This window comes from Schistocerca piceifrons, chromosome 4, assembly GCF_021461385.2.
Source record: "Schistocerca piceifrons isolate TAMUIC-IGC-003096 chromosome 4, iqSchPice1.1, whole genome shotgun sequence".
Taxonomy (NCBI): domain Eukaryota; kingdom Metazoa; phylum Arthropoda; class Insecta; order Orthoptera; family Acrididae; genus Schistocerca; species Schistocerca piceifrons.
Genome location: NC_060141.1, coordinates 496,251,660 through 496,275,497, shown reverse-complemented (window position 1 = coordinate 496,275,497; position 23,838 = coordinate 496,251,660). Strand labels below are relative to the sequence as shown.

General features: G+C 38.1%; 1 protein-coding gene across 5 annotated transcripts in view; it reads right to left on the bottom strand.

Moving 5' to 3' along the window:
• The window catches only part of LOC124795103, a 357,029-nt gene that overhangs the window by 176,960 nt on the left and 156,231 nt on the right, over positions 1 to 23,838 (bottom strand). For all 5 annotated transcript variants that reach the window (XR_007016643.1, XR_007016644.1, XM_047258949.1 and 2 more), the window contains exons 5-6: positions 19,418 to 19,482; positions 555 to 648 (exon numbers count right to left, since the gene is read on the bottom strand). Coding sequence is in view for 3 of the 5 variants with exons in the window: in XM_047258949.1 (XP_047114905.1) it covers positions 555 to 648; positions 19,418 to 19,482 (159 nt within the window). In the remaining 2 variants the exon portion in view is untranslated. The remainder of the gene's footprint in view (positions 1 to 554; positions 649 to 19,417; positions 19,483 to 23,838) is intronic.

Below are 23,838 nucleotides of genomic sequence, written 5' to 3'. Positions count from 1 at the left end.
ATAGGATTTGAATACCACAAAAAGTAAGTGACGACTTCACTTACTGTCAATGAACACAGAGGGTGACAGGATTAAATCACATAACAATTTGTATTTTAGAATTGTAAACAAAGTCATGTATTTTTTAGGAAAAATAAATTCCTCCAGGGACAAATTATGAACTATTTGGAACATCACAAAAAGTGAGTCATGCAATAGGAATCCCAACAACAAAGAAATTTCTTTATAAGTAAATAATGAACCATTCAAAGACAGCCCCAAAATTCCCAACACTTATAATAAGGTCTGAACTTTTCCTTGGTGGACAGACTACAGTTCCAAAGAAAACCATTCTTAAACAAATTTTATAATTTCCAATTCTTTTTTTATGAGTACTGAAGTACTGAAAGTATACAAAGAAAAACTACCACCACTATTAAACAAAGCTGTTCTTCAATAACAGAAATTCATGACACAGAGGTTTTCAAAACTCTGGTTGAAAGTGCTTGGTAAATTATTCATGTGTGGCAAGGTTGAATAGAGTGGCTGATGCACATATCATATGTAACACTTACCATTATCCCTCTGAGGAGTAGCTTTTAGCCTTAATTCGCTTCTACATTGTTGATTCTGTCTAAATGGTTTGCAACTCTTTTTAACCCACACTTCCTGGAAAAGAAAGTTATTAGTACAACTAATATGTGGAAATAAAAACTACTGAAGAAGTCATCCACAGAAAACATTATTCTTATATTATTTTTTCTTGCTGAAGATGTTCCTAATGGTGGTAGTGTAGTCTTTTTCTTCCTCTAGCCAGAGAACCAGTTTATAGAAGCCCTTTATATGTATGTAATGGTGGGGTTGAGTGAAGGGATTCATTTTCCACAATGAGATAAAATTGTGACTCATTTCAATTACTACCTTGATATAACTACTAAACTTACACAGCTATGGCTGACATTTGTGGCTTCCTAAGCAAAAATGCACACGTTCACACACACAAATACAGACTCCTTTCACACACACAAAAACAAACACCCAAATGCACACTCCTGCAGCCACGGGATGTCGTCTCTGCTCCCTTATTTTGAGTCAATTTAAGATAACTGTGTGAATCAGTTGTGAATTGTGAACTCTTACGTGCATGTAGCTCAATAAAAGCTACACCTACAATTTGCTCCCATTATCAGTAGCTCCAATTTGCTCCAATTTGCTATCCCCACAGCTTTCACAATGAATGCAAAGTGAATGACGTGATTACTTTTAAGAATGTTGTCCTCACAAAATTTAAATGTTAGTGTACATTGATGAAAAAAACTTAAAATAAACATAACAAAGAGTAGGAATTCCAGTATAAGGTATAAGCATGTAAAAACAGTTACCTCGACTTCTTCTATGATTTAAGATGACCATATATTTTTTAAATGACAAACTTCCAAATAAAACTCATTTCATAGTGAGTAAATAAGGTAACTGAGACAAGGTCTAAAAATAAATGTACTGTGTGCAATGAATAAGGTTAATAAATGGAAAATAAACAGTTCATTGCACTTAAATTTTACAGTTTCGAACAAAGATCTTTCCTGCTCTTTGCTGTAACTTACACTGAAGCACTAAAGAAACTGGTACAGGTAGCGTATTCAAATACAGAGATATGTAAACAGACAGAATATGGTACTGCAAGCTGCAACGCCTATATAAGACAACAAGTGTCTGACGTAGTTGTTAGATCGGTTACTGCTGCTACTATGGCAGGTTATCAAGATTTAAGTGAGTTTAAATGTACTGTTATTGTCTGTGCACGAGCAATTGGACACAGCATCTACAAGGTAGCAATGAACAGGGGATTCTCCCATATGACCATTTCACAAGTGCACCGTGAATATCAGAAATCGGGTAAAACATCATATCTCCGGCATCACTGTGGCCAGAAAAAGATCCCTCAAGAACGGGACCAATGATGACTGAAGGGATTTGTTCAATGTGACACACATGCAATCCTTCCGCAAATCACTGCAGATTTCAATGCTAGGCCATCAGCAAGTGTCAGCGTGTGAACCAGTCAATGAAACATCATCAATATTGGCTCTTGGTGCTTTAGGCCCACACGTGTACCCTTGATGACTGCACGACACAAATCTTTAAGCCTCACCTGATGACTGGAAACTTGTTGCTTGGTTGGACGAGTCTCATTTCAAATTGTATCAAGCGGGTGGAGGTGTACGGGTATGAAGACAACCTCATGAATCCATGAACCCTGCAGGTCAGCAGGACTTTTAAAGCTGGTGGATGCTCTGTAATGTGTGGGATGTGTGCAGTTGGAGTGATATGGGACTCCTGATGTGTCGAGATACGACTCCAACAGGTGATACGTATGTAAGTATCCTGTCTGATCACCTGCATCCATTCATATCCATTGTGCATTCTGACAGACTTGGGCAATTCCAGCAGGACAATGCAACAACCCACATGAACAGAACTGCTACAGAGTGGCTCCAGGGACACTCTTCTGAGTTTAAACACTTCTGCTAGCCACTGAACTCTCTAGACATGAACATTATTGAGCACATCTGAGATGCCTTGCAATGTGCTATTCAGAAAAGATCTCCACCCTCTCGTACTCTTATGGATTTATGGACAGTCCTATAGGCTTCATGGTGTCAGTTCCCTCTAGCACTATTTAAGACATCAGCGGAGTCCATGACATGTTATGTTGTGGCACTTCTGCTTGCTCACGGGTGTCCTACACAATATTAGGCAGGTGTGCCAGTTTCTTGGGCTCTTCAGTGTATTTATCTATGGATTGGCCAGTTTTGACCTTAGATGCTTAGGCAATGTGCTTTAATCAGAATGTCATCGCCCTTGACTACTGTTTATAGTGTTATTATTTATAAAGTGAACCTGAGTCTATCCTGTTAGGGGACTTCAATGCCCAACTCGGAAGAGAAAAGAAATACCGGGATATCACTGGGAACTGGGCTCCACCTAAACAAACAAATAAGAATGGTCGAAGACTTGTTGAACTCTGTAGGGAACACCAACTGATGTCACAGTCCACATACTTCAAAAGAAGGCCAAACAAACTTAAAACTTAGAAACATCCTGAATGGAGAAAAGGAGAATGGCAGCTGGATTATGTATTTATGGACAAATTCTTCCACAGAGAAATCTACAATGTTAAAGTATTAGAGAGGTAGATACAGGTTCAGATCATTACATTGTCAAAATCAAAATTAAGTTTATACCACTAATAAAGAAACCAAAATGCAATAAACGAAAGAGGAACCTCAATCTCCACCAATTAATTAGAAATGATAAATATAGAGAAGTCACACAAAATATAAAACTGACTGATAATTTAGAAGAACTGGTTCAGATTCTCAGGCAACAAGCAGAAAATTAAGCCCCATTGAATCCACGTAAAAGACATGTCTGGTGGAACTCAGAATGTGACAAATTCATGAAGAAAGACATCATGCATGGATAAAATTTCAAACACACAAAACAGAAGAAAATGCAACCAAGCTCAAAAATATCAGGAAAAAGTTCACACAAATTATCAGGCAAACCAAGAGACAATCACAGAAAGATCTAATTGACTCAGTAGAAGAAAATTACGATAAAACCAATTCCAGAGACTTTTACAAAATGTTTGGAAGACAATTACAAAAATTTTCCCCTCCCACGTTAATGCTAAAATGGGAAGATGGAAAAATGGCACATAATGACAAGGAAAATGCCAAAACCATTGCAAAAGCATTTAGTAAACTTTTGAATTGTGCAGAACCCCAGGAACTTTTAGTAATTAATACAGACACACCCATCAAGACTCCACTTGATCTCATAAATCCTCCAACAATCCAAGAGGTGGAAACAGCACTCAGAGAGATGAAAAATTATAAGGCATGCAGAGAAGACCAAATTTTTGCAGAAATGTGGAAATATGCCAGTGATACAGTTTTAACATCCTTACACACAGCCCTAACAAAAATCTGGATAACAGAAAAGTTTCCCAAACATTGGACCACAGCCATAATCCACCCACTACACAAAAAAGGAGATAAAGGCAACCCAAATAATTACAGAGGTATCTCTCTCTTAGACTGCACATACATGATTTTCTCCAGAATCCTATACAAGAGGATCAAAGAGCAACTAGAAGAAGAATTAGGTGAATATCAAGGAGGCTTCAGACCTTGGAGAAGCTGTGCAGAACAGATCATCACTTTAAAATTAGCCATAGCATATTACAAGAAACAAAATAAACCTCTTGTAAGAACCTTCATGGGCTTTAAAAAAACATATCACTGTACCCATGGACCTTCAAGGTTAAAAATCTTGAGAAATTTTGAGCTCCAAACAAAATTAATCAAGTTGACAGAACTCACTTTCACTGACACTGTATCAAAAGTCAAGTTTGGGGAGGGGCGGAACTCTCTTAGTCATTAATCATAAAAACAGGTTTGAGACGAGGCGATTGCTTGGCACCTCTGCTGTTCAACTGTACTTTAGAATACATCATGAGGGAATGGTACAAGATTAACCCAAAGAACATCCAAATTGGAAGACCCGAAGACAAAATAAGTTTAAATTGTCTAGGATTTGCTGATGACCTTGCTCTCTTGTCCAGCAGTATTCAGGAAACCAAACAACAAGTTATCTCACTGCAGGAAGTAGAAAAGAAATTGGTCTTGGAATATCCTTTGAAAAAACAGTCATCATGTTAACTGACCCACTAATCATAAACAAAATTACCATAGGAAACCAAGGAATCAAAAGCATAGATAAATTTAAATATCTGGGAGAAATCATTACATATAACCTCAATGAAAAGTCAATATGGCATAACAGAATAAAAAAATTGACTAGAACACAATATATCACGAAGAACACCTACCACAGAAAGAGCCTGTCAATAGCAACAAAATTAAAACGCTACAAAACAGTCACTCAACCAGAAATAAGATACCCAAGTGAAACCATCTTCAAAACAACTAACACTACACAAATAGACAAAATGCTCAAAATAGAGAAAAGAATCATCAGAACATGCATCAACAAATTGTACCAGAAAGATGGACACTGGAGAGTAGATACAAATGAAACAGTCTACAAGGAAATAGAACCGGTAATGAGTACAATAAGGAAGAAACGAAATTCATTTTTCGGATATCTAATCAGAACACCAGAGAACAGGATCATCAGGAGAATAACAGAAAAATTGTGGAATAATAAGTACAACATTAAGTGGATTACAGAAATCAAAGAATATATGGATGAGCTACAGATTACATTGCAAAACCTAAGAAACAAAACTGACAAAACCAGGAAACTCGCAGACAAACAAACCAGACTGCAAACGAGAATCAACAAACAGACAATAGGAAGGGTGATTTCTGATGAAGAAAGAAGGATAAGATCTGAGAGAATATAGTAGTACCGGGCTGACAGAAAACTGGAAAATTCTTTGTATAAAGTTGGCTACAGTAATACAATGAAGGCCATAAATTGTAAATAATAATAATAATAATAATAATAACAGGAAGCTGAATGGCTTCCAATGTGATTTTCATGGTCAGGCTAGTGTACAGAGTGGTTGCAGAAAATGTATCAATGCTGAGTACAGACTTTTACTTGAGAAAGACCTAAACAGCAATCGTACATTCGAAAGAGTTCAGCCCACAGTCAGGAATGTCTTCATTGAAGTATTTCATCAAGGCAGTGGAGCCATATATAAAGCAAATATTTAGGAGATCAGTCTTAATTACCATTAAGAAAACAGTTTTCATGAAGTTAATAAAATCAATGTGTGAACATTCTATACTGTGTGTGCATGGTTTTTTTTTCTTTTTAAATAATTCTGGTTCACCCGATACCCAGCATCAGTGTCCACAACTCCAAAGTAAATGCAAGTTCATGCATCATATATGTGGTGGGAAAGGGGAGGGGGGGGGAGGAAGGTGGCAGAAGCAGCAGCAGCAGCACAGTCACCATCACCACCACCACCACACTTGCAGGGACTAAATGCTGCTCTTTCCTCCTTTCAAAAATTTCCATTCCATAGCAAAATAAAAACTCATAACTTTCTAATTTACCAATAAATATCGTAGGCCACATTACAAAATCACCATGCAAACAACAACACTGTACCAACAAAACAATGGAAATTAAAATCTTGTTGTTGTTGTTGTTGTTGTTGTTGTTGTGGTCTTCAGTCCTGAGACTGGTTTGATGCAGCTCTCCATGCTACTCTATACTGTGCAAGCCTCTTCATCTCCCAGTACCTACTGCAACCTACATCCTACTGAATCTGCTTAGTGTATTCATCTCTTCGTCTCCCTCTACGATTTTTACCCTCCACGCTGCCCTCCAATACTAAATTGGTGATCCCTTGATGCCTCAGAACATGTCCTACCAACCGATCCCTTCTTCTGGTCAAGTTGTGCCACAAACTTCTCTTCTCCCCAAACCTATAAAATACTTCCTCATTAGTTATGTGATCTACCCATCTAATCTTCAGCATTCTTCTGTAGCACCACATTTTGAAAGCTTCTATTCTCTTCTTGTCCAAACTATTTATCGGCCATGTTTCACTTCCATACATGGCTACACTCCATACAAATACTTTCAGAAATGACTTCCTGACACTTTAATCTATACTCAATGTTAACAAATTTCTCTTCTTCAGAAACGCTATCCTTGCCATTGCCAGCCTACATTTTATATCCTCTCTACTTCGACCATCATCAGTTATTTTGCTCCCAAAATAGCAAAACTCCTTTACTACTTTAAGTGTCTCATTTCCTAATCTAATTCCCTCAGCATCACCCAACTTAATTTGACTACATTCCATTATCCTCGTTTTGCTTTTGTTGATGTTCATCTTATATCCTCCTTTCAAGACACTGTCCATTCCATTCAACTGCTCTTCCAAGTCCTTTGCTGTCTTTGACAGAATTACAATGTCATCGGTGAACCTCAAAGTTTTTATTTCTTCTCCATGGATTTTAATACCTACTCCGAATTTTTCTTTTGTTTCCTTTACTGCTTGCTCAATATACAGATTGAATAACATCGGGGAGAGGCTACAACCCTGTCTTACTCCCTTCCCAACCACTGCTTCCCTTTTATGTCCCTCGACTCTTATAACTGCCATCTGGTTTCTGTACAAATTGTAAATAGCCTTTCGCTCCCTGTATTTTACCCCTGCCACCTTTAGAATTTGAAAGAGAGTATTCCAGTCAACATTGTCAAAAGCTTTCTCTAAGTCTACAAATGCTAGAAACGTAGGTTTGCCTTTCCTTAATCTTTCTTCTAAGATAAGTCGTAAGGTCAGTATTGCCTCACGCGTTCCAGTGTTTCTACGGAATCCAAACTGATCTTCCCCGAGGTCAGCTTCTACTAGTTTTTCCATTCGTCTGTAAAGAATTCGTGTTAGTATTTTGCAGCTGTGGCTTATTAAACTGATTGTTCGGTAATTTTCACATCTGTCAACACGTGCTTTCTTTGGGATTAAAATTATTATATTCTTCTTGAAGTCTGAGGGTATTTCACCTGTTTCATACATTTTGCTCACCAGATGGTAGAGTTTTGTCAGGACTGGCTCTCCCAAGGCCATCAGTAGTTCCAATGGAATGTTGTCTACTCCTGGGGCGTTGTTTCGACTCAGGTCTTTCAGTGCTCTGTCAAACTCTTCACGCAGTATCGTATCTCCCATTTCATCTTCATCTACATCCTCTTCCATTTCCATAATATAGTCCTCAAGTACATCGCTCTTGTATAGACCCTCTATAAACTCCTTCCACCTTTCTGCTTTCCCTTCTTTGCTTAGAACTGGGTTTCCATCTGAGCTCTTGATATTCATACAAATGGCTCTCTTTTCTCCAAAGGTCTCTTTAATTTTCCTGTAGGCAGTATCTATCTTACCCCTAGTGAGATAAGCCTCTACATCCTTACATTTGTCCTCTAGCCATCTCTGCTTAGCCATTTTGCACTTCCTGTCGATCTCATTTTTGAGACGTTTGTATTCCTTTTTGTCTGCTTCATTTACTACATTTTTATATTTTCTCCTTTCATCAATTAAATTCAATACTTCTTCTGTTACCCAAGGATTTCTACTAGCCCTAGTCTTTTTACCTACTTGATCCTCTGCTGGCTTCACTACTTCATCCCTCAAAGCTACCCATTCTTCTTCTACTGTATTTCTTTCCCCCATTCCTGTCAACTGTTCCCTTATGCTCTCCCTGAAACTCTGTACAACCTCTGGTTCTTTCAGTTTATCCAGGTCCCATATCCTTAAATTCCCACCTTTTTGCAGTTTCTTCAGTTTTAATCTGGTCAGAGTCCACATCTGCCCCTGGAAATGTCTTACAATTTAAAATCTGGTTCCTAAATCTCTGTCTTACCATTATATAATCTATCTGATACCTTTTAGTATCTCCAGGGTTCTTCCATGTATACAACCTTCCTTCATGATTCTTAAACCAAGTGTTAGCTATGATTATGTTGTGCTCTGTGCAAAATTCTACCAGGCGGCTTCCTCTTTAATTTCTTAGTCCCAATCCATATTCACCTACTACGTTTCCTTCTCTCCCTTTTCCTACACTCGAATTCCAGTCACCCATGACTATTAAATTTTCGTCTCCCTTCACTATCTGAATAATTTCTTTTATTTCATCATACATTTCTTCAATTTCTTCATCATCTGCAGAGCTAGTTGGCATATAAACTTGTACTACTGTAGTAGGTGTGGGCTTCGTATCTATCTTGGCCACAATAACGCGTTCACTATGCTGTTTGCAGTAGCTTACCCGCATTCCTATTTTCTATTCATTATTAAACCTACTCCTGCATTACCCCTATTTGATTTTGTGTTTATAACCCTGTAGTCACCTGACCAGTAGTCTTGTTCCTCCTGCCTCGGACTGATCTGGCCTTGTAACAATAACCAAAACGGCCTTGGTTAAAATCTTGCTGATTTAAAATCACTAGAAATGGTGTATTATACCAACTGGAATATAGTTGTGTGGGAACCAACACATGTAGAAAGAACAGTAATGGCTTTAGCATGAACATGACTTCCAAGAAGCCACAGAATACCTAGATCAGATGGGTATGTGCACTCTGTTCCTCCAAAGAAATATCCAAAGCCTTAGCCACAGTTCTGCTTCACCTGATGTTGATATCGCAATTGAATTACGTGTAGTAGTATAATGCTGACAAAGAATGATTACTTTGTTAATTTCTCCAAACATTACACTGTACCATGCTGTATAAATTTTTAGACGTAGATTCAATTACTTCGTAGTATTTTAGTCTTCCTCAGACACAGACTGTTAAGACTTGAATATAACGATGTCCACTGCAGTTTTTCTTCACCTCTGTTGCATCAGGATAGAGTAATATTATGTGTAGGTAATTAGGCTTTCAATTTATATTTATTTAGCTGACGTTTGTTTTGCAGTTATATTACCTAGAACAATCTTCCACTGAAAGTTCAGTGTCCACAACCAGACTTAATTTTGATAATTCTGCATATGAAACTTCCTCTACAACACATACAAATGTTCATAAAGGAACATGGTCTGTGACAGCAAATCTTCCAAAAGTAGACTACCTATATGAATTTATTAACAGAAACTTTGATGCAGTGATATTTATAGGGTTTATTCCAACATTGTTGCTTTAAGGTTATTAGTAGTCTCATAAACAGCAGGTGTACTAATTTTTTTCTGGCAGCATATTGACAAATCATCTAGGAACGCTGTTTGCCTATTGAATAGCAAACAATTAAAAATTAATAAAATGAAATAAAATGAAGTGGTTTCTTGTAATTGTAATACAGATTTCCTTAAAAATAATTTAGTTTTGAATTTATTACAGTGAGGAACATTTTCTTGAACTCAATTCCTACTGTAGACTTTCTGACTATGGTCGCTAATTACTCCAAAAACAGCCACCAGTAATATCTTTAAAGACAGATCTAATGCGCAAAATTGTATTACAAAACCCACAGTCAACAGCCTCTCAGATCATACATACAATTTGACAATTTGAATGGTAACTTTGATCAGGACAAAGACAAAATCTGATTTCAGAAGCATAATAAAGAAGCTTTTTTTTCCAAATTAGTCAGAGATATGATCACACAGTGTTCATGACATGAACGGAAAATACATCATATTTACTATTAAAATTGTCACTTATTTGAAAATGGCTTCACACACAAAGTTTCTAAGATTAGATCAAAATCTAAAAATAACAACAACACAAGCAGCTCTGATGTTGACACCACAGTTCCTTAGAAGGCTTACTACAAAACACAGAAAAAAGTAAACCACACATTGAAGAAAACACATCATGAGAAAAAGGTAGGTCCATCAGGCAAACAAACTACAGACAGTATGGGATACAGTGAAGGGAGATGATGATATTACCAGAAATGAGGTGGCACTGATAGCTCTAAGAGGAAACAATACATTGGTAACAAATGTGTGCAGTGTTGCAAAACTGTTTAATAAGCACTGGCATATGATTCTCACTTCAACAGAAGAAGTAATGTCCATCACAAAATTTTTAAAATAAAAAAAAATTCTAGTGGTAATGCAAAAGGTGACTACAGTAGGACAGCAAATAAGCCATTTTTTTTGGGGGGGGGGGGGGGGGTGCAAATTACTCAGAATGTTAATTAATGAGTTTTCTTCTGGGTTTAATTAAGTTATCTGTGAAATATGCTGCATTTAAGTCTGTGTATAAGAAGGCAATAAATAAATACTACCAAACTTCCATCAAATGTCACTTTTGCCAGCTAAAACACTTTAGAAGAGGTAATACACAGGCAGCATCTTAACCACCTGACTACAAACAATATTTTGTCAGAGTCACATTTGGATTTCTAAAGGGTTCTGGTATTGGGAAGACCATGTACACACACATTGAGAATGTACCTACTCATGAGACAATACATTGCAGTCTACTGGTTTATTCTGTGTTCTGTCAACAGTGTTTGACTGAACGGGATTACAATATTAGAATACTCTGATGTCATAGAAATTTGTACAAAATGGTTCCAATCATGCATAACAGGAAATAGGTTTCTATTGAGCTACCAGTCATAATCCAACTGGGAACTAATTAAATGTGGTATAATAATGTCATATGACTCAACCGCATCTTGCAAGTCGCGCAACTGGATGCCATTTCAGCAACCTGCATGTCCGTCAGCCAATGGCACAGTGTGTTCCCAGGCAGTATCACACCCAAATACTAACCAGGACTGATGATGCAGAACTCCGGTGATCATGCAAGAACTGGTGTATCCAATGCAGCAAGGCTTACATGCTGTGTCACACAAGATTCCATATAAAGATCCTTACTTTTTCTTCTGTCCATCCTGTAGCTCGTTGAGTAAGCATCTGAGCAGCTTGTAATTGTTAATTAGAGTTTGAAATTTTGTTCTAGGTTGAGACTGATTTCTGTATGTACGCCAGTTTCTTTTGAGTCTACACGAATCTCTGTTAGTTCTTCATCAATAAAGCTAGGTTCACAATGTTTTTTGTGAGCTTGCTGATATTCATTCTACTAAAGTCACCATAAAATTGTAATCAACTTTTCCTGGTTGTATCTCTGATTCTTTTCTGTAACTTGATACATTTATTTTGATTTCTTCTTCATACAAATTCCATTTTCACACTTTGGTTGTAGGATCGGAATGTTTCTTTCTTGTTTTTCAATGTTTTTTATTTCAAATCTGGCACCAATCATCACAATTTTTGCCGTTGGTGGGGAGGCTTGCATGCCTCAGCGATACAGATGGCCGTATCGTAGGTGCAACCACAACGGAGGGGTATCTGTTGAGAGGCCAGACAAACGTGTGGTTCCTGAAAAGGGGCAGCAGCCTTTTCAGTAGTTGCAGGGGCAACAGTCTGGATGATTGACTGATCTGGCCTTGTAACATTAACCAAAACGGCCTTGCTGTGCTGGTACTGCGAACGGCTGAAAGCAAGGGGAAACTACAGCCGTAATTTTTCCCGAGGACATGCAGCTTTACTGTATGATTAAATGATGATGGCGTCCTCTTGGGTAAAATATTCCGGAGGTAAAATAGTCCCCCATTCGGATCTCCGGGCGGGGACTACTCAAGAGGACGTCGTTATCAGGAGAAAGAAAACTGGCATTCTACGGATCGGAGCGTGGAATGTCAGATCCCTTAATCGGGCAGGTAGGTTAGAAAATTTAAAAAGGGAAATGGATAGGTTAAAGTTAGGTATAGTGGGAATTAGTGAAGTTCGGTGGCAGGAGGAACAAGACTTTTGGTCAGGTGATTACAGGGTTATAAATACAAAATCAAATAGGGGTAATGCAGGAGTAGGTTTAATAATGAATATAAGAATAGGAGTGCGGGTTAGCTACTACAAACAGCATAGTGAACGCATTACTGTGGCCAAGATAGACACAAAGCCCATGCCTACTACAGTAGTACAAGTTTATATGCCAACTAGCTCTGCAGATGATGAAGAAATTGATGAAATGTATGACGAAATAAAAGAAATGATTCAGCTAGTGAAGGGAGACGAAAATTTAATAGTCATGGGTGACTGGAATTCGTCAGTAGGAAAAGGGAGAGAAGGAAACATAGTAGGTGAATATGGATTGGGGGGAAGAAATGAAAGAGGAAGCCGCCTTGTAGAATTTTGCACAGAGCATAACTTAATCATAGCTAACACTTGGTTCAAGAATCATGAAAGAAGGTTGTATACCTGGAAGAATCCTGGAGATAGTAAAAGGTATCAGACAGATTATATAATGGTAAGACAGAGATTTAGGAACCAGGTTTTAAATTGTAAGACATTTCCAGGGGCAGATGTGGATTCTGACCACAATCTATTGGTTATGAACTGCAGATTGAAACTGAAGAAACTGCAAAAAGGTGGGAATTTAAGGAGATGGGAAAGAACCAGAGGTTGTAGAGAGTTTCAGGGAGAGCATAAGGGAACAATTGACAGGAATGGGGGAAAGAAATACAGTAGAAGAAGAATGGGTAGCTCTGAGGGATGAAGTAGTGAAGGCAGCAGAGGATCAAGTAGGTAAAAAGACGAGGGCTAATAGAAACCCTTGGGTAACAGAAGAAATACTGAATTTAATTGATGAAAGGAGAAAATATAAAAATGCAGTAAATGAAGCAGGCAAAAAGGAATACAAACGTCTCAAAAATGAGATCGACAGGAAGTGCAAAATGGCTAAGCAGGGATGGCTAGAGGAAAAATGTAAGGATGTAGAGGCTTGTCTCACTAGGGGTAAGATAGATACTGCCTACAGGAAAATTAAAGAGACTTTCGGAGAGAAGAGAACCACTTGTATGAATATCAAGAGCTTGGATGGAAACCCAGTTCTAAGCAAAGAAGGGAAGGCAGAAAGGTGGAAGGAGTATATAGAGGGTTTATACAAGGGCGATGTACTTGAGGACAATATTATGGAAATGGAAGAGGATGTAGATGAAGATGAAATGGGAGATAAGATACTGCGTGAAGAGTTTGACAGAGCACTGAAAGACCTGAGTCGAAACAAGGCCCCGGGAGTAGACAACATTCCATTGGAACTACTGATGGCCTTGGGAGAGCCAGTCATGACAAAACTCTACCATCTGGTGAGCAAGATGTATGAGACAGGCGAAATACCCACAGACTTCAAGAAGAATATAATAACTCCAATCCCAAAGAAAGCAGGTGTTGAAAGATGTGAAAATTACCGAACTATCAGTTTAATAAGTCACAGCTGCAAAATACTAACGCGAATTCTTTACAGACGAATGGATAAACTGGTAGAATCGGACCTCGGGGAAGATCAGTTTGGATTCCGCAGAAATGTTGGAACACGTGAGGCAATACTAACCTTACAACTTATCTTAGAAGAAAGATTAAGAAAAGGCAAACCTACGTTTCTAGCATTTGTAGACTTAGAGAAAGCTTTTGACAATGTTGATTGGAATACTCTCTTTCAAATTCTGAAGGTGGCAGGGGTGAAATACAGGGAGCGAAAGGCTATTTACAATTTGTACAGAAACCAGATGGCAGTTCTAAGAGTCGAGGGGCATGAAAGGGAAGCAGTGGTTGGGAAGGGAGTAAGACAGGGTTGTAGCCTCTCCCCGATGTTATTCAATCTGTATATTGAGCAAGCAGTAAAGGAAACAAAAGAAAAGTTCGGAGTAGGTATTAAAGTCCATGGAGATGAAATAAAAACTTTGAGGTTCGCTGATGACATTGTAATTCTGTCAGAGACAGCAAAGGACTTGGAAGAGCAGTTGAACGGAATGGACAGTGTCTTGAAAGGAGGATATAAGATGAACATCAACAAAAGCAAAACGAGGATAATGGAATGTAGTCAAATTAAATCGGGTGATGCTGAGGGGATTAGATTAGGAAATGAGACACTTAAAGTAGTAAAGGAGTTTTGCTATTTAGGGAGTAAAATAACTGATGATGGTCGAAGTAGAGAGGATATAAAATGTAGACTGGCAATGGCAAGGAAATCGTTTCTGAAGAAAAGGAATTTGTTAACATCGAGTATAGATTAAAGTGTCAGGAAGTCGTTTCTGAAAGTATTTGTATGGAGTGTAGCCATGTATGGAAGTGAAACATGGACGATAACCAGTTTGGACAAGAAGAGAATAGAAGCTTTCGAAATGTGGTGCTACAGAAGAATGCTGAAGATAAGGTGGGTAGATCACGTAACTAATGAGGAGGTATTGAATAGGATTGGGGATAAGAGAAGTTTGTGGCACAACTTGACTAGAAGACGGGATCGGTTGGTAGGACATGTTTTGAGGCATCAAGGGATCACAAATTTAGCATTGGAGGGCAGCGTGGAGGGTAAAAATTGTAGAGGGAGACCAAGAGATGAATACACTAAGCAGATTCAGAAGGATGTAGGTTGCAGTAGGTACTGGGAGATGAAGAAGCTTGCACAGGATAGAGTAGCATGGAGAGCTGCATCAAACCAGTCTCAGGACTGAAGACCACAACAACACCAACAACAAGGTAATTCTGTTTTAACAGCTGTTATAATGTAGGTTTGAGCTTATAATAAAGATTTTGTCATTATATCTGTTTCCAACCACAACTATATTGGTCAATTAGGCAGAAAATTGGTTGCAAGAATATCAACAGCTCTTTCTAATTTTCTTATTGCTCTCATTTTGCAGAATACTTACTTCACAGATTTTAATTGAGATCATGTCATATTGCTGAAACACCAAGAAGTGACACCTAACAAACCAGAAATTCACAGGCAGGGAGTTCTACTGAAGAGAATTAATATTACAGCATACAGTGTGGTAATATGTAGGAAATTTGTACAGGATGTGTTGTACCACAATACCAATGCCACTTCAAGTCTTTTAACATAATCTTTCATGGCAAATTATTTGACTTAAATTGTGTGAACTGTATAATGACAATTGTTTTTATTTCCTGTGCAAATGGAGCTTTTTTATAAATTAAAATCACAGAGAGGGCAAAAAGTTGTTTTATTAACATGAAAGTTTCATTCAGAAATCTGTTACATTCACAAAAAGACAGGCAGAATAGGTGTTGCACACAAAAATAGTGACTGTATTTATTTGAAGTAACAACTGAAAATTTGATATAGGACTAGAATTAAAAACCAGATATGCTTCTTCTGTGAGCAGTAACACTGCTATTATGCTTACCCTCGTACATTTCCAGGCCTGACCCAAAAGTGAATGGAGCCATACATTTGAATCAAGTCTGAATGCTTGCTTGAATTACCTAATAATTATGGGACTGCTTGCAAGTCATAGGAAATCCAGGTTTGAATTAAAGTCCTGGCACAAATTTTCATTTCTGATTGAAAATAAATATCAATGCATTTACTATAGGTAGTGCAGGGATGGAAAAAAAAAGGAAACAGTTCAGGGTGGTAGGATAGGCCACTCATGAGCCAAACATCTTACCTAGATGGGGCGGATTGTATGCCTCAATGAAACATGTAGCTGTATTGTATGTGTAGACATAATGGAGGGGTATATGTGGAGAGGCCAGACAAACTGACTGAAAAAAGAGAAAAGAATACTACACAACTTAAATAGGTAGCTCTGAGAGATGAAACAGTGAAGGAATCTGAGAATCAAATAGACAAAAAGACAAGTGAGATGCAGACATGTGAGATACAGAATTTAATTCATGAAAAAAGAAAACATAAAAACACACACAGCAAATGAAGCAAAAGAGAATGCCAACACCTAAAAATGAGTGACAAAGTGCAGAACTGCTAAGCAGGTATGGCTAGAGAACCAATGCTAGGCTTTAGGAGCATGTGTGATACTGGAAAGATAGATGACACATACAGGAAAATTAAAGAGACCTTCAGAGAAAAGAAAAGCATCTGTACGAATATCAGAAGCTCACATGGTAAATCAGAACCAAGCAAAGAAGGAAAAGCTGAAGACAGAAGGATTATGAAGAAGGGCTATGCAGAGAAAATGAGCTTGAAGACAATATTGTAGAGACTATGGAGGAAGTAAATGGAGATGAGATGGGAGATACGATACTGTAAGAAGAATTTGGTAGAACACTGGAAGATCTAAGTCAATACAAGACTCCTGACATGAATGACATTCCTTAGAGTTACTGAGATCCTTGGGAGAATTGACTATGCCAAAACTGATCCACCTGGAATGCAGGACAAGTGAGACAGGAAAAGACTTCAAGATGAGTATAATAATTGCAATTCCATAAAAGTATATGCTGACAGGTGTGACTATTACCAAACTGTCAGTTTCGTTTGTCACAGCTGCAAAATACAAGTACTAGCACAAATTATTTACACAAGAATGGGAAACTGGTAGAGACCGAACTCAGAGAAGACCAGTTTGTGTTCCAAAGAAATGTAGGAACATGTGAGGGAATTCTAACCCTATGATTTATCTTAGAAGACATGCTGAGGAAATGGAAATCTACATTTATGGCAATTGTACATTTGGAGAAAGTTTTTCACAACATTGACTGGAATACACTTTCAAAAAAAATGGTTCAAATGGCTCTGAGCACTATGGGACTTAACTTCTTAGGTCATCAGTCCCCTAGAACTTAGAACTACTTAAACCTAACTAACCTAAGAACATCACACACATCCATGCCCGAGGCAGGATTCGAACCTGCAACTGTAGCGGTCTCGCGGTTCCAGACTGTAGCGCCTAGAACCACTTGGCCACTCCGGCCGGCATACACTTTCAAATTCTGATGTTATCAAAGATAAAACACAAGAAGTTAAACATTATCTATAACTTGTGCAGAAACCAAACTGTAGCTGTAAGAGTTGAAACATATGAAAGGGAAGCAGTAATTGACAAGAGAATGAGACAGGGTTGTAGCCTATCTCTTATGTTAATCTGTCGCTTGACAAGCTGTGAAGGAAACCAGTAAGGGAGTTAAAGTTCTGAGAGAAGAAATAAAAACTTTGAAGTTTGCTGATGACAACGTAATTCTGTAAGAGACAGCAAAGGATTTGAAAAAGCAAGAATGTAATTCTGTCACAGAAAGCAAATGACTTGAAAAAGCAGTTGAAAAGAAGACCAGGCAGTCTTGAAAGAATCAGAGTAGCAGATGATACTGTAAAAGTAGAATCCAACTCTGCTATTTGTGCACAAAATATCTGAGGATAGCCAAAGCGAAGGAGATATAAAATGCAAAGTGGCAATAGCAAGAAAAGTATTTCTGCAAAAGAGACATTGGCTACGATGGAATATAAATTTAAATGTTAGGAAGTCTTTTCTGATAGTATCTGTCTGGAGTGTAGTCTTGCATGGAAGTGAAATGTGAACAAAAAACAGTTCAGACATAAAGTGAATAGAAGCTTTTCAAATGCAGTGCTGTAGAAGAATGCTGAATATTACATGAATAGGTCAAATAAGTAATGTGAGGTACTTAATTGAATTGAGGAAAAAAGAAATGTATGGCACATTCTAACTAAAAGAAGGAATCCAACAATGGAAATTCCAGGTTGGAGTATCAACAATATAACAAAAATCCTTATATTGTTAAAAGAAGGCATCGGTTGGTAGCAGACATCCGCAAGCATCAAGGAGCCATCAATTTGGTAACAGAGGGAAGTTTGAGGAATAAAAATCGTACAGGAAGACCAAGGCACAAATACAGTAAGCACGTTTAAATGGATGTAGGTTGCAGTAGTTACGCAAAAAATGGTAAGTTGAAGAGGCTTGCAAAGGGCAGACTCGCTTGGAGATTTGCATCAAATCAGTCTCTGGACTGGAGGCAGCAATACATGGAAAGGAAGTTCAGGTCACTCAAACCCCACACTGAAAGCCATCCTTGAGCTATAAGGACCACCTGTGCAGTCCCTTTTAGTATGGGTTCCAAATTATCTGACCTCCTTTAGTAAATAAATAAAATAAATTAGTTTTACCTATTACCTCTATCCCACTTGAAGGAAAGCTAAAAATATTGTTTTAATTTAGTTTTGAGTAGTTCTAATGAGTATGTGGTTAACTGTGCTTCCTGTAAGTATGTCTCTTTAAATGAAATATGAGACACAAAATTACACGTTGTGGGATAAAGGAGTTTTGAGGCAAAAGGAGGAAATGGAAGAAAAAAGACCACCAGAACCATCTATTATCAATAATGGAAAGTGGCGGAGGGGAAAGGGGGAGAAGGGAGGGGGGAAGTGGGAGAAGGGATGGTGGGAGAGAGGGGGAGAGGGAGAGGGGGAGAGGGGGGGGATGGTTGGTTGGTTGGTTGGTTGGGGAAGGAGACCAGACAGCGTGGTCATTGGTCTCATCGGATTAGGGAAGGAAGTCGGCCGTGCCCTTTCAGAGGAACCATCCTGGCATTTGCCTGGAATGATTTAGGGAAATCACGGAAAACCTAAATCAGGATGGCCAGACGCGGGATTGAAGAGGGGGGGGGGGGGGGAGGAGGGAGGGAGGGAGGGAGGGAGAGAGAGAGAGAGAGAGAGAGAGAGAGAGAGAGAGAGAGAGAGAGACTTAACAGTGTTTGCTAGTTCTCTGGTGGAAGGCCCTTTCCAAAAGCTCTTTATACAAATAACTGCTGCTCAACATCACCTCTTTTTGGTGAGCAATGACCTATTTTAAAACACATTTCTAAGTTTAAATGTTCATGTGCAATCTTTTTAACAGTTTCACATATCGAATCTATCTGTAACATTCATCTACCAAAGTAAAAAGGGTCACTAATTTAAGCAAACAACACCACAGAAAATAAACGAATAATGAAATTTTGGACTGCATTTCTACCTTTGTTGACAGTGTCCCACATTAAGAAAATATGCAGCCCCCATATACTTATCTTTTCTATCACAAATTAGTTATAGAAAATACGTCTTTAGATGACATGAAATAATGCACTCTCTTTAGGATACAATGTGCCAAAAAAGCAATACTAACCTTCACATCTGACCGCCGACCTAAGCGTTCGAACACCGACGGTTTCTGATAAGGTGTCACCCCTCCTTTAGAAGGTAAATTTCTCATTAGTGACGACACAGCTTACAAAAATAAATTAAAAAATGAGAAAATGAAGGTGAATTTGCACGTGCACGCGTTCACACACACACACACACACACACACACACACACACACACACACACACACACACACACGTGTTTTTGCACAGCAAACAAAATGAAAGAAAGAAAGAAAGAGTTTAGGTTAGCTTGGAGGTGAGCAGAATGGAGGTAAATATGGCTTGCAGGACAGGACAATGGAATAGCTGAAGTGAGATACAGAACAATGTATTCTCACTACTTATGATGCGCAGAACTGAAAGGGTGTGTAAAGTAATAGGAATTAAATTTCTCTATAGAGGCTGCATTATTTTCCATACCTAATACCTACAAAAAATTATATGCATTTAACATGAACACATTTACATCTAACAAGTGACAAGACATTAATTCTTATTCACATCCTTTACATTATGATACACAACATTAACATCACTACAGTAAAACTAAATTAATTATAATAAGCATTGATGGTGATATTGTGTGTTATTCTGCAAATATTAACAAATACCGCAGCGCAAGTCTTACTACAAGCTAGTACAGAAATGAGATGGTATTAAGTTAACATATAGGACAGGGAAAACTTAAAGGGCAAACAACTGTGAATACATATGTAATGAAACAGAAACTTTTGTGCCACATCAGGACTCAAACTAGGAATTCCTGCATGTTGTTAGCAATCACCTTCACTGTCAGGCTGTATGAGCATGCCTCTAGGCTTGACTCAAAACTTTCACTGTCATTTATGTTTCATGGCATTGCAGTCAATATATATATAAATACAAACACATCGAACAATCATACAATGCAGGCTTTCATGGCCTGCATTTGCATACTTGGTGATTTTTGTTTTATTGGCATTACGCCATGGTCCAAAATATATCACCACTAACATTTATAGGAACTACCAAACGAAGCATTAACACCTGCCTTAAGGAACATGAGTAATTTTCCTCTGGGCAACACAGATAGACTGGTAGCAGAAGATCATTCACTAGGATCAGAGAACAATCAGATTCATTTCTTCGATACTACGATTTTATCAAGATCCTGTCATTACTATCCCAGAGCAGTCACAGAAAAAACACCTTTATCAGAAGACACGAAGGATTGAAAGTAGACATGTTGTGGGCTTTAGTGTTAAATAAAGCAAACAATGCTAAATCTTCCCAACGATAAGCCACATAACATACATCAATGTGACTCCACAATCTTAGTCAGCAGGTTGATGACATCATGATCCAAACGTTGCATGGATGGATATAAACAGTTCAGCCTACTGCTGAGTCAGTTTGAGACTGTAACTGCTTTCTAAGTCATTATAGTCTCTGATGATGTCTCCAGCACTGGCAGACAAAACATTAGGCAGAGAAATTTGCTGTGGACAATGGCCTTATGCCCATCCAAAAATCGCCAAGGACACATAGAACAATAGTTACTATGCAATATTTAGTGCCTTCTTACTTTGTGTTTTGATTTCTCTATTTAACAAGTAACATAAGAAACTGTATATATTACCTTCAATAGAGCTGACTTTTTCACCATTAAAAAGCTTTTTAATTAAGATTGTTTCATCTATTTATGTACAGTGTAGGCTTTTTCTTTGTCTCGGTATAATAAAGTATAAATAACTTGTTTGCTTTCAACCATTTGTCCTCTTTTGTAGAAAAACACCCAAACATCCAAGTATTCATGTGACCTTCTCAATGTGTCACAAAATCCACGACTATAACACAAGTTAGGCAAGTGGGAATAGCTTCAATGTTAGCAGATGACACAATGTCCAGTGCAAATTGAACTTTATGTAACAATGTTTTCCAATTTCTTTGCCACAAATTATGCATGCAACTTTACCCAATACTTTAAATTGTTTGTAATAACAAAATACAGATACTTAGAGGAAACACAAAAGCGGCAAAGTCATAGAGCATTACAGGTAAATCATCAGCATTATCACTAATATCTTGCAGCTAAGCTGCTGCTGCTGCTGCTGCTGCTGCCACCACCACCACACCTTTTCTTCCAGTAGTTATTTACTCTTCAAATTCAGTTGCTGAGAGTCTACATTCTATACATGATCTTTTCTGAAGGTGTGGAGTCAGTAATAAAATCTGCAAAATATATGCAGTTTTTCTATGTTTATCTTATTTCCCTTAGTTTGCTGTTTCAGGATGTTAATTCCTTTCAAATAAATATACCTCACTTTGTATGTTCTCTTACTTTAATTGAGTGTCATTTGTGTACGTTCATTTTCACAATATCTATGTTAACCTATCTGCCTTTTAGCTACTTTATAGAGGCTGCAGTTTGCTACGTAAAAGACTTCCTCTTGGATCAATGCTGTGGTAAGACTAATAGATCTGAAAACAGAATGCAACTCTTTTATGTATTGGTTAACATGCTTCCCACACAGATACTGACCAAGTATAGTTCCACTACCTGATCAAAAGTATCCAGACACAAATTAGTGAACATTAACATTGGGTATGTCCACCTTTAATTTTAGTGATGGCTGGAACTCAGCTGGAGACACTTTCAATGGGGTCTTTGAAAGTCAGGAGGAATGGCAGCCAATCCAGAAAAAGTAGTAATGTTGGAATGAAATAAGTGTTTCAACTCATCCAAAAGTTGTTGCATTGGGTTCAAGTCAGGACATGAGCAGGCCAGTCTATTTCAGGAATGTTACCGTCCACAAACCATTGCCTCATAGATGCTGCTTTATGACAGGGTGCACTGACATGCTAACACAAACCATCATCATGTCTGAGCTATTCCTCTACTGTATGCAGTACACAATGCTGTAAAATGTATCCATATCCTTCTGCACATTTTCGTAAGTGCTATAAAGGGACCACACACTAAACATGAAAGACACCCCAATACTATAACACCACCACCTCCATACTTCACTGTTGGCTCTGCACATGAAGGCAGGTTACGTTCTTCAGACATAGAATGTGTGGCTTATTAGGAGATGCTTGAACAATGCATGCCATTATTTTTAACCCTCTCTACACAGCCACTGTGCTAGCTGAACTACTGGTAGCACTCAGGAAGTTACAAGTGATTCCTTCCGCTGTCATCATGTGACTTTTACAACCACCATCCACAATGCTTCACAGTCCCTAACCACAAGTATACGAGGTCTGCCTGGTATTAGTTTGGCTGTGGTTGTCCCTTCATGTTTCCACTTGATGATCACATCAAAAACAGTCAACTTGGGCTGCAGGGTTGAAATGTACTTGATGAATTTGTTACTCAGATGACATCCACTCAATAGTCAACATTGACTGACTGATCGATTCTGCTGCTTCTGCTTCATTACTAACTACACAACACTCCTTGCCTACTTTTATTCTGGTGGGTCCACCTCTCGTGGAAAATCAAACTTTGGATATCTGTGATAGGAATTTGAAGCCCACTGCTCCTGCCTTAACCACTGCACTATTAGTATGAACTGAAGGAAAAATTCTGATGTTTGGACAGTCAAGCTGGTACTGTATCTGTGCATGTAGCTGCTTCTTTCTCCAGGTACTTAAAGTGTATCTGTTAAGATTGCCATTAATGTGGATTGCAGCTCCATTATGGAGCATTATTCAGAAACATACTGTTCCATTTCCCTCTGGATCTCCTTACTTATCTTTTCACTTTTCACCAGTCTCTACATGTCTTGCAGCAATAGCTTATATTGATGAAAATGCCAATTCCAATATTTCTGGGTCATTCAAATCACTATTGATTTGCAAGAATATACTGTATCTCTCACTCGCATTTTAAGTACTGAACCCCCCCCCCCCCCCCTTTTCTTTTCTCTCTTAATATATATAGGTTCCTCTATTCATGAAAATGGGTGATAAGAAGGAATCAAATATTGTTGTTCCTTGGTAACAGGTGGAAATAAATCTACAATCAAATTTTTCTCAATAATGACATATTTGAGTGACATACCGCCCTCTGACCAGTTTTTATCAAAACCAAACAAAGGAAGTGGTCCAGTTAAGAACTACCACCAGATATAAAATGTTGCTATTATGAACAACTTGATACCACAGCATCTGTCTATTATTGCCTGTTGAATTCTTGTTTATGCAAGCGAAAAGTGTAAAATATTTACTTGGTTTGGCTTCCAAAAATTCATTCTGCAGTATTTAAAGTGTTATAAGAGCTTCTGTTAGCTTGGTCTCTAGTTCAAAGTACTGAATGCATATCATCCAATTATTGGGAGGGGGAGAAGGATTGCTGTTGTGAGAATAGGCCTTTGCTCAACAACAGACAGTTTTATTTACAGAACAGCTGGTTAA